This window comes from Phascolarctos cinereus, unplaced genomic scaffold (assembly GCF_003287225.1).
Source record: "Phascolarctos cinereus isolate Bilbo 61053 unplaced genomic scaffold, phaCin_HiC Scaffold_5;HRSCAF=322, whole genome shotgun sequence".
Classification (NCBI taxonomy): Eukaryota; Metazoa; Chordata; class Mammalia; order Diprotodontia; family Phascolarctidae; genus Phascolarctos; species Phascolarctos cinereus.
Genome location: NW_027555958.1, coordinates 156,644,222 through 156,660,161, shown reverse-complemented (window position 1 = coordinate 156,660,161; position 15,940 = coordinate 156,644,222). Strand labels below are relative to the sequence as shown.

At 39.2% G+C, this 15,940-nt stretch overlaps 1 protein-coding gene across 2 annotated transcripts in view; it reads right to left on the bottom strand.

Moving 5' to 3' along the window:
- Positions 1–12: 12 nt before the first annotated feature.
- POPDC3 (popeye domain cAMP effector 3) overlaps positions 13–15,940 on the bottom strand; it is a 32,084-nt gene continuing 16,156 nt past the window's right edge. The window contains exons 2-5 of one of the 2 annotated variants that reach the window (XM_078155221.1): positions 8,972–9,066; positions 7,203–7,919; positions 2,345–2,453; positions 13–418 (exon numbers count right to left, since the gene is read on the bottom strand). In XM_078155221.1, the coding sequence (XP_078011347.1) occupies positions 143–418; positions 2,345–2,453; positions 7,203–7,687 (870 nt within the window). In that variant the 5' untranslated portion in view covers positions 7,688–7,919; positions 8,972–9,066 and the 3' untranslated portion in view covers positions 13–142. The remainder of the gene's footprint in view (positions 419–2,344; positions 2,454–7,202; positions 7,920–8,971; positions 9,067–15,940) is intronic. The other variant, XM_078155222.1, reaches the window with a different exon arrangement.

Here is a 15,940-nt window from a genome sequence, read left to right as displayed (position 1 = left end):
ATTGGCCCTGTGACTTCCCAGTGTGATTTATAAAAATATTGATGAACTCAACTTTTGACATTTCATTTTCCTATTTAATTCTGGGAATGATAAAGAGAGAATTTTTTATGCTTAAAAAAGTCACCATTTGGAAATGGTTAGCTCAGTATCTTCTGGTATTTTTCCGAAAATGTTCTGTCAGGGGTGATCTGGCTATTTCTGGGGTGGCAGCTTGATAGAAGTTAGGTAACCGGATGTCATAGCGATGGCCTTTCCCCATATGTACCCTGTCATTCAAGGCATAGAGTTTGTCAGCAATATCACTGCCAATTAAAACAGAAAACAGGCGGGAGATGAAACGATGCTGAGCAAAGAGTAAATACAGTTTCTTTCTCCTCCAAGCCACATACCGGCAGTCAGTCTCTGCTGTGAGGGTTACCTGCAAAACATAAGACCATGAACAAGCAGATTAAAGGGACCAAATATAAACACAGGCAGCCTCTGTCTTTGTGGATAGCATTTGAATTGGTTTTGTTGACATCAGAAAAGGAAACCATCCTACCATTTTATTTCCTCTATTCTTCATTTAACTCCTTTTTAAATTTCAGAATAGAATTTGGTAATCTACAACATATTCCAAAAGTGTGTGTGTGTGTGTGTGTGTGTGTGTGTGTGTGTGTGTGTGTGTGTGGCAGGGGGAATGAAGTTTATGAATTGTTAAGTATCCAAAATGACTGCAGCTACTGAGAATTTAATAAGATGCCCTGTGTTTTAGAGGCTTCTGGCCCTTTTGTGATTTAAAACCATGGATCCCAACCCCTGGGTTACAGAATTATCAGGCCTATGAATCCACATGAGAATCCATAAATATGCAAATACACCTTCCCTACACTGAATACATAATGTCTTATACATTTTTCAAATATATATAGATACTATTATGATTAATATGTATATATAATATATAAAATGACAGAAATATAAGATGGAATCAGTTATATCTTTAAGTGAATTTATGTTTTGTTATATATTTATTATATCATGTTATAATATACAATGTACATATATATACATACATACATACATATATACATAGATAGATAGATAGATAGATAGATAGATAGATAGATAGATAGATAGATACACACACATATATATTTCCAAAGAGCAGATGCTAATAGTATAACTATTATGGGATGGGGGGAGAGGTGGGGAGGCAATTGGTGAAATTTAGAATTAAAGGGTCCTTGTCAAATAAATTGTGTTATGTTACTAAAATAGGTACTATAGTGTAATTAAGACTGAAAATGACAAGAAATATAAATGTAGAAAGACTTATGAAATAAGACAAAGTGAAAAATGGAAACCTGGAATGCACTAGCTACAATCATATAAGAGAGGAGTGGATTGGAATAAATGGATAAACAAAGAATTCTGATGGAGAGTTGGAGGAAGTGACTAAAAAGTTCTGATGCTATTTTATGCATTAAAATTTATTTTTAAAAATATGTAAATTATTACAAAGCAAGTTTAATAAGTTTTACTGATGTCCAGTATTGTTTAAAATAAAACCACCTTGGGGCAGCTACGTGGAGCAGTAGATAGAGTGCTGGGCTTGGAATCAGGAGGAGCTGTGTTCAAATACAGCCTCAGACATTTACTAGCTGTGTGACCCTGGGCAAGTCACTTAACCCAAATTGCCTCCAAAAACAAACAAACAAAACAAAAACAATAAAATAAAACTATCTTAAGGCCTGTACTTTTGGATGCCCTCATTCTGTACACAAAATACCGTAGGTAGATTATACAAAAGAGTATGTTTCAGATATGAAGCCATAGAAATAAAAGTAAAACCTAATGATGGGACCTACTTCGCCATCAACTTTCAAAATAACGAGATACAATAGAGCCAAACAGATAATTTTTCATGATGCCCAAGAAAATGACACTTCCTAGAAAATACAAAATTACCTTCCTTCTAGCAATAAACATCTTTGAATTTTAGTTTATTTCTAAATTGCCCTACTAATGAATTCCAAAGACTGATAATTGTCCACCAATAGCTTTAAAAGTACAGCCTGAATTAAACACAGTTTGATTATCTGAAACAATTTTTCAAATTTGTCATTAGTTTCTTCCTATCATATACAATTGTATGCCATAGCTATAGTCAGTTTCATATGTGTTCATGTATTATAAGCTTGAGCTGGGCATAATCTCATTTTTTTTTAAAAAAGAAAGACATTATACAGTAAGTATAAACTAATTAAAATGAATGATTTTTGTACTATTTTTCTTTTACATTTTCATATTGTCCATAATCCAGAGAACTGAGTGCTTACTATGCAGTTCATTCATGCTTTACCTGAAAAATGCCCTCCTCTGTGGGTCTAAGTGAATCCCATTCAGGAGAATCCAGGAATTGAAGGGGGAAAATGTAATGCAGAAACTCTCCATCCACCGTCACTCGGATCCTACACCAAGTAAAATGGGCATGAATTGTACAAGTATAAGAAAAAGGCATCCTAATACTAGGGGAACTTTGGATCTTCTGCCCATTTTCGTACCAACCCGACTCTCTCTCCATCCACACAAGAGATGAAGGGCGTGCATTGCTGGTAATCGACAAGCATTTATGAAGTGGCTACTACATGCCAGGCACTGTGCATCCAAACACAAAGAATAAAACAGTCCCTTCTCTCAACGAATCGACATGAATAATTATATATTCAAGCAGACTTCAAATTAAGGGTCACAATTCAAAGTTTCATGTGTAAATTGGTTGTGTGGAACAAGCAACACATTTTTTCTCATAGCAATGCAGTGATAAATTATAATTAAGTCCCCAGGTCAACACACAAGGGCTTAAATGTGCCTTAAGTTCAGGACCGTACCAACAGCACTGGAAGGGGGAAAGCATTGTGTGGGACAATGTTTCTGCAGGGAGAAAGTATTCATAGAATCATCTTGGGAGGCCAGGAACATATCTTCAGCATAAGCAGTAAAAGGCTAAGCTACAATTGGCATGGGGCAGCCAGGACTCTGCCTCAGGTGCTGACATCCTAAGTGATACAATTCTTTCTCTCTAGGGTGGAGTATGATTTCCTTTCCTGCTTAGTGCCGGATCTCTGCTGGTGCTGTGTCAGTTAGGACATTGGATGGCTCACTGCTGACTGTTCACACCAGGTAGGTGAGAAGCAGGCAGCTAGGTGGTGCAATAGATAGAGTGCCATACCTACAGTCAGGAAGATTCATCTTCCTGAGTTCAAATGCAGCTTCAGACACTGACTAGCTGTGTGACACTGGGTAAGTCACTTAGCCCTGTTTGCCTTAGTTCTCTTATCTGTAAAATGAGCTAGATTAGAAAATGGCAAACCACTCCAGTATCTATCTTTGTCAACAAAACCTCAAATGGGTTTACAGAAAGTCAGACATGACTGAAAACAATTGAATAACAACAAAAGATTAGGAGGGGAAAGTATAGAAGAAAGGGGAAAGCTTAAGGTCCTTATGAAAAGAAAGGGGGGACCATCTCTCAGGTGTTTGGCACAAATAATTTTTTGTTATTGTTATAAGCCAGGGAAATCACAAATAATAATTTCTAACTTTATACAGACAAGGATTCACAAAGCATTTTACATTATTTTATTTGGTCCTTACAACCCCATTAGGTAAAGTACTATAGGTTTTGTTAACCTGCTTCCTAGAAGAGGGAATTGAGGCTAGGTAAAGGTTTTTTTTTTTTTTCAGTGAGGCAGTTGGGGTTAAGTGACTTGCCCAAGGTCACACAGCTAGTAAGTGTCAAGTGTTTGGTCTGAGGCTGGACTTGAACTCAGGTCCTCCTGACTTCAGGGCCAGTGCTCTATCCACTGTGCCACCAAGCTGCCCCTGGGCTAGGCAAAGTTAAGAGACTTACCTATGGTCACATAGCAAGTAAGTACCAGGGGCTGGATTTGAACTCTCCTGACCCTAAAGTTCAGCACAATTTCCATTATACCACATTGCTTTCTCAAATAAGAGAGAATTTCAGTTTTTGGAGGTATTAAGGGCAAGGGAATTATTCTTGTAACCTGTAGAGACTGCCTGTTTCAGGTTTGTGTTCCTTTCACACACCATCAATAAGTTGTTGTTGTTCACTAGTTTCAGTCTTGTCTGACTCTTCATGACCCAATTTGGGGTTTTCTTGGCAAAGATACTGGAGTGATTTGCTGTTTCTTCTCCACCTCATTTTACAGATGAGGAAACTGAGGCAAATGAGGTTAAGTGACTTGCCCAGGGTCACACAGCTAGTAAGTGTCTGAGGCCAGATTTGAACTTGTGAAGGTGAATCTTCCTGACTCTAGGCCTAGGACTCAATCCACTGTGTCACCTAGCTGCCATCAATAAATATGTGGACATTAAATTCAAACTTGTCTTGGTGAGGGGCAAAAGGGGTGGAGGAATAGCCCTCTGTTCCCTAGTATTCCAGTAAAAGTGGAGTGATCCCTTAATGGGGGCATGTGTTATTGGCTCCAGAGAAGAAGAGTTGTGCCGGGTAATTCTCTGAAAAGAGGTATATGAGTATTTGTATGATGACCTGATATGGCCCGTTAGGACTTATGCTATCTTTCTGGCCATGTATTCTGAATGTCATGGAGAGCTTCTTGAGATTGGCCAAATCCGAAGATTGGGAGCAAATGGTACTGCCAGAAAGAACCTGGGCAGGAGACAGAGAAAGTCAGAGGCATAAGCATTACTTCCATCAGTTCTTCCAACTGAAGGTAAGGCTTTTAGAAGATAAAGTAAGATAGAGGAAATAAGTAGTTGATTTTAAAAATGGCATTAGAGAATGGGATGCAATTTTCTGGACCATAGAATAAAAAGAATACTAAAATAATTTGTAGATGTGACTATTGAATAACTATCAGCAACCTTTAAGGAATTATGGTGAATTGGAAAGATGCTGAGAGACAAAAGATGGGCAACCATCTCATTTACCTTGCCTTGCCTTGCCTTGCTAAGAATGAGTATCCCCATCTCTCCCAGTCTGGAAGTACAAGTGTTGTTTACTGGCATGGTCCCACCTGCTCAGTACAGGAGCTATAACCTGCCATTTCTGATATGGGCCAATTCACCCCACCTTAGGCAACCTTGTAGGCTTCTGTTCCCTGAGACTCACCATCTTAGCTTGGACACTTCATCAGCTTAGCCCACTGCAGCTCAGAATCCCTGAGCTTAAGAGATCCACTAACTTCAGCTTCCTCAGTCACTGGATTATTGGTGTGAACCACCCACCACTCCTGGCTATACCTCAATTTTCTAAAAGGGGATCGAGGTGAATATTTCAGACCCAAGAACTTGATATTGATTCCTCATAAAATCTAAAATGTTTAAAGGTACTGTTGTGAACTTTAAGAAGGGAAGAAACTGTACAAAAGGAAATAAATCCCTGTAGGCCAACAGGGTTCATCTGAAAATAGCCAGACCTTTTAAGATAGGGTCCCTAGGTTTAGTAATTCAGGACAATATTATAGATATAATCTATGAATTGCATAAAGGAATCTGATAGAATCTCTCACAGTATCTTTGTGCTCAAAATAAAGAAGTATAGACCATTTGGTGTCATTGACCAACCTTTGGATACCTTCTTTTCTTTGGATTTCCATGACCTCATCATCCATTGGTTCTTCCCCTACCTGTGTTATTGCTCCTTTCTCACTCTCCTTTTCTGGATCATTAACAATATCCTGTCCTCTAACTGTGGAGACACTCCAAGTGCCTGCCTGGACTGTATTCCCTCCTCACCTCACTTTCTATGGCTTGGGGGCACTGGCATCCCAAGAATCAGTGCTAGAGATGGAAGCCAGAAGCTGTTGTCATAAGTTTTCTTAGTTTTTCCCTTTGTAACCTCAACACCTAACACAGTATGTGGAACAGAGTAGGTCCATAATAAGTCCTTGTGGAATGGTTGATGAGACACAATGTGGCCTAGAGGATAGAGGGCCAATTTTGGAGTCAAGAAGACCTGGATTCATGTTCTGATTCTGACATTTAATGACTGTCTGACCATGGGCTAGTCAGTAGCTCAAGCATGCCTGTAAAATTATGTTATACATGGGTTGCTGATCTGAATCACTGGAAAGAATTAGCACACTAGGAATTCCTTACATTGATAAAGGAAGGAAGGAAGGAAGGAAGGAAGGAAGGAAGGAAGGAAGGAAGGAAGGAAGGAAGGAAGGAAGGAAGGAAAGGAAGGAGGGGAGGGAGGGAGGGAGGGAGGGAAGGAAGGAAGGAAGGAAGGAAGGAAGGAAGGAAGGGGGAGGGGAGGGAGGGAGGAAGGAAGGAAGGAAGGAAGGAAGGAAGGAAGGAAGGAAGGAAGGAAGGAAGGAAGGAAGGAAGGAGGTAAGGAAAACCTGCTTCTTCTCCATCCCTACCACCATTTTCTGTTCTCTAAATTTGAATTTTTTAAACTTGATTTTCTAGGAAGGCATATGGCATGTTGAATGGATTCCCTGAGGGAGGATATGGGCAAAAGTTACACAAGATAGGCAGGCATGGGTAGGTTTCAATTTGTACCATTGAAGGAAATTCCCCAATTCACAAGATCTAAGATTTATTTTGAGTATTTTAAAATTTTCTAAAATGGAGCATACTGTGTGCATTGCTTCATAAATGCTAATAATTATTGTAATAGGGAGAGAATAATAAAATTCCCATTTTCCCTACTTAGAAGGATAATATGTACATACATACATATATATATATATATAATCAATAATGTAATTTAAGAGATTTTAGATTTCTTGGTGTCATTCTCTCCTTGGCTAGGAATGCCTTTGATTGGTAATAACAAAGCATGATAGTAAATAGACACACACTTTTATCTGAATTGCTGTTCCTATGATTTTCTAAGAAGAAATATTTGACCTGGAACATTACCTGCTTCAGCTACATAATTCTTTGTCCTACATCTCCTCATTGATACCTCTTGTATCCAAGATGCCTCGATCATAGAATTCCCTATTACATCAAAAGTGATGTGAAGGAATGCTTCTGTAGCCACAGGTATGGGATGATTCAGTCCGCCATTATGGAAAAAACAGGGAAGGTCCAGTGGTAGCAGTTAAAGACTAGACCTTTTCTTGCCAAACTCTACTTTGGGCCAGTGCACAGTAAGATGGGAAACCAATTAACATAGAGGGAACACATTAACACAGAGAGAATGTGAAGAGAGGGGTACAGACCTTCCTGACACAAGTAAAGCAAGTTTATCGATGGGTGTTTTGCCCTGCATGGCATAACAATGCTCCTTTTCCAATGAGACCACTTGGCAGCACAAAACAATCTTCCTGAAGACAGGCAACGTGATCCCCAGAGGCTGGAACAGAGAGTTGTAGAGCTCGTAGAATTCTTTGTCAAAGGTGACACTGCGAACCTGGTAAGCCACGTGAACAAACTGCATGAAGCAGATGATGAACAGGATAAAGTTCCAGGAGAATATATCAGCGGCACAGACGTCTACCCACGCCCAAACTGAAGAACAGAGGAAGCCTAATCCCAGCAAACTGAATACATAGAGGAGCCCAAAGAATCCACTCCCTCCCATGAAGCCAACTATGAATAAGATACTAGCAAGGTGATAAATGGACCCTTCTGCTTCTTGCTTCCAGGCCGTGCAGAGTGGATGTTCACCTAGCAAGTTCCACCATATGCTTGCATTTTCTCCCATGGCTGACTGGGACTCGCTCTGTTTTGAAGGCTCTTAAGCAGATAAATGAGTCTTTTGCTGTGCCATCTTAGGCTAACTGGTCACTAGGCCAGGGACATCTCATACTTTGGGCTCACATGGATAACTTCAGTCTCTATGGCAGTGAAAGCACTCAGGAAACCATCCTGATTTCTGTAGGTTCAGCTGGCCTCCCATTTTAGATTCAGTCTTTACATGGCATGATCTGTCCTGCCTAAGGGAAAGAAATATTCATTTAACCAAGAGAGATACATTGAAAGAATCATTAGAATAACTTAGACAAGAAAACCCTTAGTTGTAAATATCTGCTTAGTGTCAAGTAGGATACCTAAAACACAAATGTCTGGGGAGTACTCAGGTAACAAACAAGTCTATTAAAAATTGATTTTTATAGTCAGAGGAACATGGTTCAAAATTGGACTTTGTCACTTCTTACGTGTGTGACCTTGGTGAAGTAATATCATCTGGCTGGGCCTCTATCTCCTCGTAAGGGAATTAGACTAGATCAATCAATTAGCAAGCATTTATTAGGTACCTACTATATCCTAGGCACTATTCTGGACATGGAGGGTGTCTTTCATTCTTGAAGAGGACCAAAATGACATAACTATGTTGGGGTCAAGGTACAGTGTATTTGACTTTGGCTGATCAGACCAATATGACCTTGGAAGGCTCTGCCATAGGTCGGGCACAAATAGTCCATATGAACTAGTCATAGTAGCTAGGAAGATCAGGAAAAGCTTCATGTAGGAGGTGGGGTTTGAGCCAAGTTTTGAAAGAAACTAAGGATGCTAAGGGGCAGGTTATAAATTGGTTCATTCTAGCCAGTGCAAAAGGAGTGATGACAGAAGATGGGATGTCGCATGTGAAAAATAACAAGGTCAATTTGGCCGGAACATAGAGTGCATGAAGGGAACTAGCATGTGATAAACCTCGCAAGGCAGACTGTAGCCTGGATGCGAAGGGCTTTAAATTAAAAATGGAGATTTGTGTATGATCTTAGAGATAATAAGGAGTCACTGGAGTTTATGGAGCAGGGAAGCAATATGGTCAAACCTTTGCTTTAAGAGCAACACTGGTAGCTGTGTGGAGTCTGGATTATAGAAGGGAGAAGCCAGTTAGTAGGGAGACCACTTAGGAGACTATGGTAGTAATTCATGGGAGAGATGACAAGGTCCTGAGTCTGAACTAAGGTAGAGGCTATGTTAGTAGATAGAAGGGGGCAGACGGGAGAACTGTTGTGGAGGCTGAATGGACAAGACTTACTTAGCACCTGATTGGATGTGCAGAGAAAGGCGGATTGAGGAATCCAGGGAAACTCCAAAGTTGTGAACCTTGGTCACTGGAAGGATGATCATACCCTTGTCAGAAACAGAAAAGTTCAGAATAAGGGTAGGTTTAGAAGGAAATACTGACCTCCAATATTCATTCCAGCTCTAAATCTTTGATTGTTCCAGTCTAAGATATGCATGAGAAATTTAAATAACCTTTTGCTTTACTAGTAACGTGCTATGATATAAAAATTTGGCTTTTGAAAATATTTGTATATTTACACATGTCTTAAGAAACAAAAGAAAAATGAAAAGCACAGGTACACTGAAACGATAGATCAAAAGAAACGTATAATTCTGTTTGGGTTTTTTTGCTTGTTTTCTTTTTAGGCAATTGGGGTTAAGTGACTTACCCAGGGTCACACAGCTAGTAAGTGTCAAGTGTGTGATCTGAGGCCAGATTTGAACTCAGGTCCTCCTGACTTCAGGATCGATGGTCTATCCACTGCACTACCTAGCTGCCCCAAAATGTATAATTCTGAAAACAGTGATAACAGAACTACTAAGACATAATAGGGTAATGGGATATTTTTTCAATAAGGTATTTTAAGGCTTCTTAATAAATCACTGAGAGCCATTGTGGACTACCCACACTAGTGACTAGATGGAGAGCCTTGGAGTCAGGAATACCTGGCTTCAAGTTCTGCCTCTGATACATACTAATTGTGTGACCCTGAGCAAATAATTTAACCTCTTAGCATTCCCAGGTGGCTCTCTAAACACGGACTAGCTGCCGGGCTGCATAAATAGACTCTCTCATTGTCCTCCAACTCCACTCCCGTTAACAAATCGATGGACAGAAAAATAATTTGAACACGAGCCAAATTTCAAGAAATTTGAGGAAAACATTTCCATCTTAGCTTAATGTATCAGAGGTTATTTCAGGTTAAAAGCTGAGTTCATATAGATAAACAAATGCTATGAATAGTCCTGGCTGCACGCACTGTATACTGATTTACCAGATGGTCAAAAATGTTACTACCAACACTGCTCTGTTACACATACATTCTCTTCCCTTTAGACCATATGGTAAAAGAACTCTTATCCTATGTGAGTCACACAGCATGAATTCTCAATGCTGTAGGAGCTGAAAGATCCACAGCCATTATCAGAGGCACTCAAATGCTCTGGACAACGATGGTGTCCACTAGAAAGATGAGTTTGTTTTTCTTCCTACGATAACAAACTAAAGAAATGAACTTTGGGGCTATTTTTAGCAATTTTATTTTTAAAAGTCTATTAGCAGAGCTCCTGTTGATGAGATATCAGGTATCATGGCCTTGTTCCATGGAAAAACTACATAGAGAAGTGAAAGGACTTGGCCAGAGGGAAAGGGGCATCAGAGTCATCACTACCATAAATGGAGTGAGAAACCCCTGTCCCTAACTCCTCTGCTGCTGACTGCTTCCCGGAGGGGAGGAATAATTTCTGAAATAAGTCCTTATAGACTCCACAGTCGTTTGTGACAAAGGCATGACATTCAAGATATGGAGAGAACTAACAAATATGTAAGAGTAATTCCCCAAAGGATAAGTGGTCCATTGGACTTGACCATATGAACAAACTCTTTTCCAGTGAAGAATTGTAAACTCCTCACATCATTTGAAAGATTGCTCCGAAGTCAATGATGACAATGACCATTGAAGTAAATCTGAAGGCATACCCTGTGCTCAGTAAATTGGCAAAGATAACAAAAGATAGAGATGATTCATGTTGGAGAGGCTATGAGGAGATAAGTGTGCTGCTTTTTCTGTTGGGTTCTACTCTTGTGAACTTGGACAAGTCACTTAACTTTTCAGAATCTCAAATTCCTCATCCGTAAAATGAGGTGATTGGATGAGGCCAGAGGTTCTTAACATTTTGTGTGTAACACAGACCCCTTTGTCAGTCTAGTTAAGGCTACGGAACTCTCAGAGTGATATTTTTAAATAACTGAAGAGAATGCTAAATTTCAGTTAGAAATTAGTGAAAATAAAAACGTAACCTTTTTCCTATTCAAATTCACAGACTTCCTGAAAACAATACACAGAACCCTTGGGGATCCATGAATGCCAGGTTAAAAACTCCTACAGATGAACTCTAAGGGCTCTTCAAGTACTATGATCCTATGGTACAGAGGTAGTGGAGCTGTGAATTGCTCCACCTATGCTGGTAAACAATTTGGAACTGTATAGGGGGGAAAGTGACTAAAATATCTATACGCTTTGACCCAGAAATTCCACTACTGACTACATATCTCACAGATCAAAGATAGAAAGCAAGGTCCCACATACAAAATAATCACAGCAACACTTTTTGTGGAGCAAAGAACTAGAAATAAGGTCAAGGCCTAAAGAATTATGGTACATGAACATAAAGGAATATTATTGTACCTTAAAAAATAATGAACATGAGGAATTCAGAGAAATATGGGAAGACATAGGAACAAAAATAATAAACAGAAGTACAAAACATTATACACAATGAAAACATTTTAAAAATTTGAATGGTATGTAATTATGATAACCAAGATTGACTATGGAGAAGAGATGAGAAAGTATATGTCCCTCTTTTGTTGAAGAGGGGGAAGACTATATGTGGTCAGATATGTTTGTTACGTTGGTTTTTCAGGACAGGTGTATTTGTTTTGTTTTGTTTTGAATCTTTATTACCAGGGAAGTCTTGGGTAATTAGAGAAGGGTTTATGAAAGTATTGTGGAGTAAAAGCCATGAGGACCTCAATGATCAGTTCTCTGCCTTGTGGCTACTCTGTGATTGTGAGATATGGAATCTGTAGTACTTTCCTATTAGGAAGCTGGACTAATTTTAACCTTGGGAGTGATAGGCTGTTACATCTGGAAGGGCTGTTGGAGATCAAGCCCAAAATGACCATCTCTTCCCTAAGTCTCCTTCTCTTTCCTCACATAGCCACCACCCTGCTTCAGGTCCTTACCATCTCGTACCCAGAGAGCAGTTCTCAAAGAGAAGTTTGGGGACCCCATGGGTATCAGAGACCCTTTCAGGTGGTCCCAGAGACCCTTTTAGGCGGTCCATGAGGTCAAAAACTTCTTTCGTAATAATAAGATACTTTAATATCTAATACAATAAATATATAATCCACACGAACAAAAGTTTTTTAGGGAGATCCTCAATAATGTTTTAAGAGTGTAAAGGGGTCCTAAGTCCAAAAAGTTTAAGAACCACTGGCCTCTACTATTGCAATAATTTTTTGCTTGGTCTCCCTCCCTCAAGATCCTCTCCATGTAAATCCAACCCCCACACAGCCGCAAACATGACCATAGGTCTGACCTGGCATGTCACAAACTCACACATTCTCCCTTTACTCGTTAAAGTCAGTGGCTCTTTACTACCTCTAGAGTCAAACATAAACTCCTCGGTTTAGCATTTAAAGCTCTTTACATATAACCTTATTACATATTACACACCCCTCCACGAACATTATGTATGGTCCAGCCAAACTATTTTGTTGTTCACTGTTCAGTCATTTTAGTCGTATCTAATTCTTTGTGACCGCATTTCAGGTTTTTTTGGCAAAGATATTGGAGTGGTTTGCCATTTCCTTCTCCAGTTCATTTTACAGACGAGGAACTGAGACAAACAAGGTTAAGTGACTTGCCCAGGGTCACACAGCTAATACATGTCAGAGGCCGAATTTGAACTCAGGAAGATGAATCTTCCTGATTCCAAGCCCAGAGCTCTATTCCCCTACATCACCTTGCTGCCAAACCATATTTCCTCTGTGCCATTTCTGTGTCTTCATACTAGCCTATGCTTAGAATAGTTTCCTTCCTTCCCTCTGCTTCTTAGAATTCCTGGTTTCCTTCAAGACTCGGTATAAGAGCTACCTTTTGCCTTAGGCCCTTCCTGCTAGTGCCTTCCATGTAACCAAGATTATTTTGAATCTGCTTTGTATATGTCTTTTATGTACATATACATGTAATATGTGTAAACATAATATGCAGGTCGTCTCCTTGATTAGAATATAAGCCCCTTGAGGTCAGGGACCATATCTCTCTTTGTATCTCCAGGCACAGTGCCTGACTCATCATAGGCATTTAATAATATTTGTGGATTGATCATTTTAATGAAGAAGAAACTGAAATCCAGGAAGCTGAAATAACATACCCAAGGTCACAGATGATATATAAGTAGTTGAGTTGGGATTTGAACTGTGAATCCAGTGTTCTTTATCCTACCTTAACTTCTTGCCAGGTCAGGTGATTAGCATCATAAAGGGGGAAAATGGTTCTCATCATCACAGTGCTCCTGAGAGTATTGGAAGAGGATCTAACCAGACACCGAGTGCTGTGGGCGTTACTCCAGCGATGTCCCTTAAAATCATGCCATCTTTTCCACTGCTACTGCCCTCACTCGAGTTTAGGCCCTCAATGCTAGACTAGAACGATAGTCCTTTCCATTTCTCCAATATCCAGCGTCTTCTGCATCCAGTCCATCACATTTGTGAATCAATCTTCCTAATGCTCAGGTCTAATCACGTTATTCTACTTCTCAAAAACAAACAAATGGTCCTAGTGCTTCCTGAATAAAATCCAGCTTCCTCTGTCTGCCATTTAAAAATCTTTACAATTAAGCTCCAATTTACTTTTCACATACCCTGTGCACTAGCATATTTGCTGTCCCTAAACTGATCCTTTCACTTTCTAGCATCTGGGTCCTTGCCTACTTCATTTGCTTTGCCATATATAAATAGTTGAGTTGGGATTTGAACTGTGGATCTAGTGTTCTTTACCCTTCCCTATTCTCCTCCATTTCCTCCAGTTGAAATTTTACCCATATTTCTATGCCCTTCTCATCCAGGATAGCTTCTTATGGCAATTGTCCCAGTCTCCTTGCTGTGAATTTTTTGGGCATTTTAATTATGTTGTTTTCAGTTGTATCCAATTCTTTGTGACCCCATTTGGGGTTTTCTTGGAAAGACATTGGAGTGTTTGCCACCACAGAAATGGTTTGCAGCTCATTTTACAGATGAGAAAACTGAGGCAAACAGACTTAACTGACTTGTCCAGGGTCACACAACTAGTAAGTCTCTGAAGCCGGATTTGAATTCAGGAAGATGAATCTCCTCAACTCCAGGCCCAGAACTATAGCTACTGCCACATTTTAATTGTATTTCATGTATATTCATATTCTTTGTATTTTGCTATTTGTAATATAGATCTAATTCTCCACCCCAATCCCCAACAAAATTACAAGCTCCTTGAATACAGGAACCATCCTAATTTTTTTTTTTTTGCTTTTTGTTGACGCAATGGAGGTTAAGTGACTTGCCCAGGGTCATATAGCTAGTAAGTGTCCATCCTAATTTTCAAAGATCTTTTTGTCCTATATATAGAGTCCTAGAACATGATAAGAATGTGATAATGAACATTTGGGTGAATTGGACAGAATTGTTCAGCTCCCCGGGAAAGTCACTAACTTTCTGCCTCAGTTTCCTCATTTGCAAAATGTTGTGAGGTGAGGATCCAATGGAAAAAAATATGTAAAATGCTTTGCAAACCTTAGAGTGCTACATAAATGTTAGGCATGATTATTATTACTCAATAAATTGGATAAACATTTATTTAGCATCACTTGTACTATGTTGGGCATCAGGGGAGATGCAAAGCTAGATCAGAAATAGTCTTTGCCTCATGACATTGACAAACCGGTCTTCACAGTTTTTCCGGGTTGAATATGGCATGAGATGAGGACAGCTGAATCCTGAGAAGACTTTTCTACAGTCAGCTCTTTACTTAAAAGCATGTTGTTTGTTCTTCAACAAGTATTTATTAAAATACCGACTACGTACAAGACACTGTTTTAGGAGATGGGGATATACCCATATAAGTTGATATAAGTTGAAAAGAAACAAGTGAGACACAAATACAGTACTGGTCTTCTGTCAGCAAGTTAACAAACATACTCAAATACTACCATGTATAAGGGCATTGTGCTACTTGCTACAATTTGGGCTTTTTTTCTTTCATTTTCCCCTTAACAATAATAATGAATAGGATGATAATTTACAATTTTACATTGTTTTCAGTGTTTAAAAATCTGTTGCTTTGAAATAGCCCTCCAAGATAGACAATGTTAATACTATTAGTCCCATGTTCCAGATGGGAAAATTGAAACTTGGAGAAAGTCAGGAGCTTTTTCCAAACATTCCTGGAAGGTGACTTTGGCATGGGGGTAATTAGAAGAACTGTTAGTCAATGGCTCTGAGTATCAATCCATCCATCCATCCATCCATCCATCACACTTCAGTGAGGTAGATGAACTAGTAAGATGTATTATTAACAACAATGTTTACATGGTCAGGATAAATTAGTAAAAGTAGAAGAAGCTAGTTCAAGGATGTCGATCTGACAAACACTAGCTCAATAGGCCTGGATCCTTTGAAAAAAATGTGGCTGATCAAACAATTTTACTCACAAATATTTATTAAGCACCTACCACAAAGCTCCTCAAAATATGTCACATCAAGCACAGATTTCTTCAAAAATCTTATCTCAATTTCATTTTTAAAGTGCTATTTCTATTTCCCATTATCACGGACTGAGGTATTACAGTCCAAATACGGTAATTCCACTCTATTTCTATTAACATAGAAACACTGTCAGGTCTATTCCACATGAAGGGTTAATTTATTGTCTCTCAGTTTCATCTCTAAATGCTCTTGAGATGATCTACCTTAGCGAACTCATTTCCCCCCTCCAAGGGTGTTTTCTATTCTGTTAGGAAATATTGTTCACAAACTTCCACAATCTTCCCCTACAAAGCTTTGCATATGTGTACTTAATCTAAACCACTGTTTTCTTTGGCTGCCAAGTCTCTCTGTTTGGCATAGAGTTGAAAATTTCACTGGCTAAAATGGATTTTGGGTTCCTTTGGTCTCCTTTTC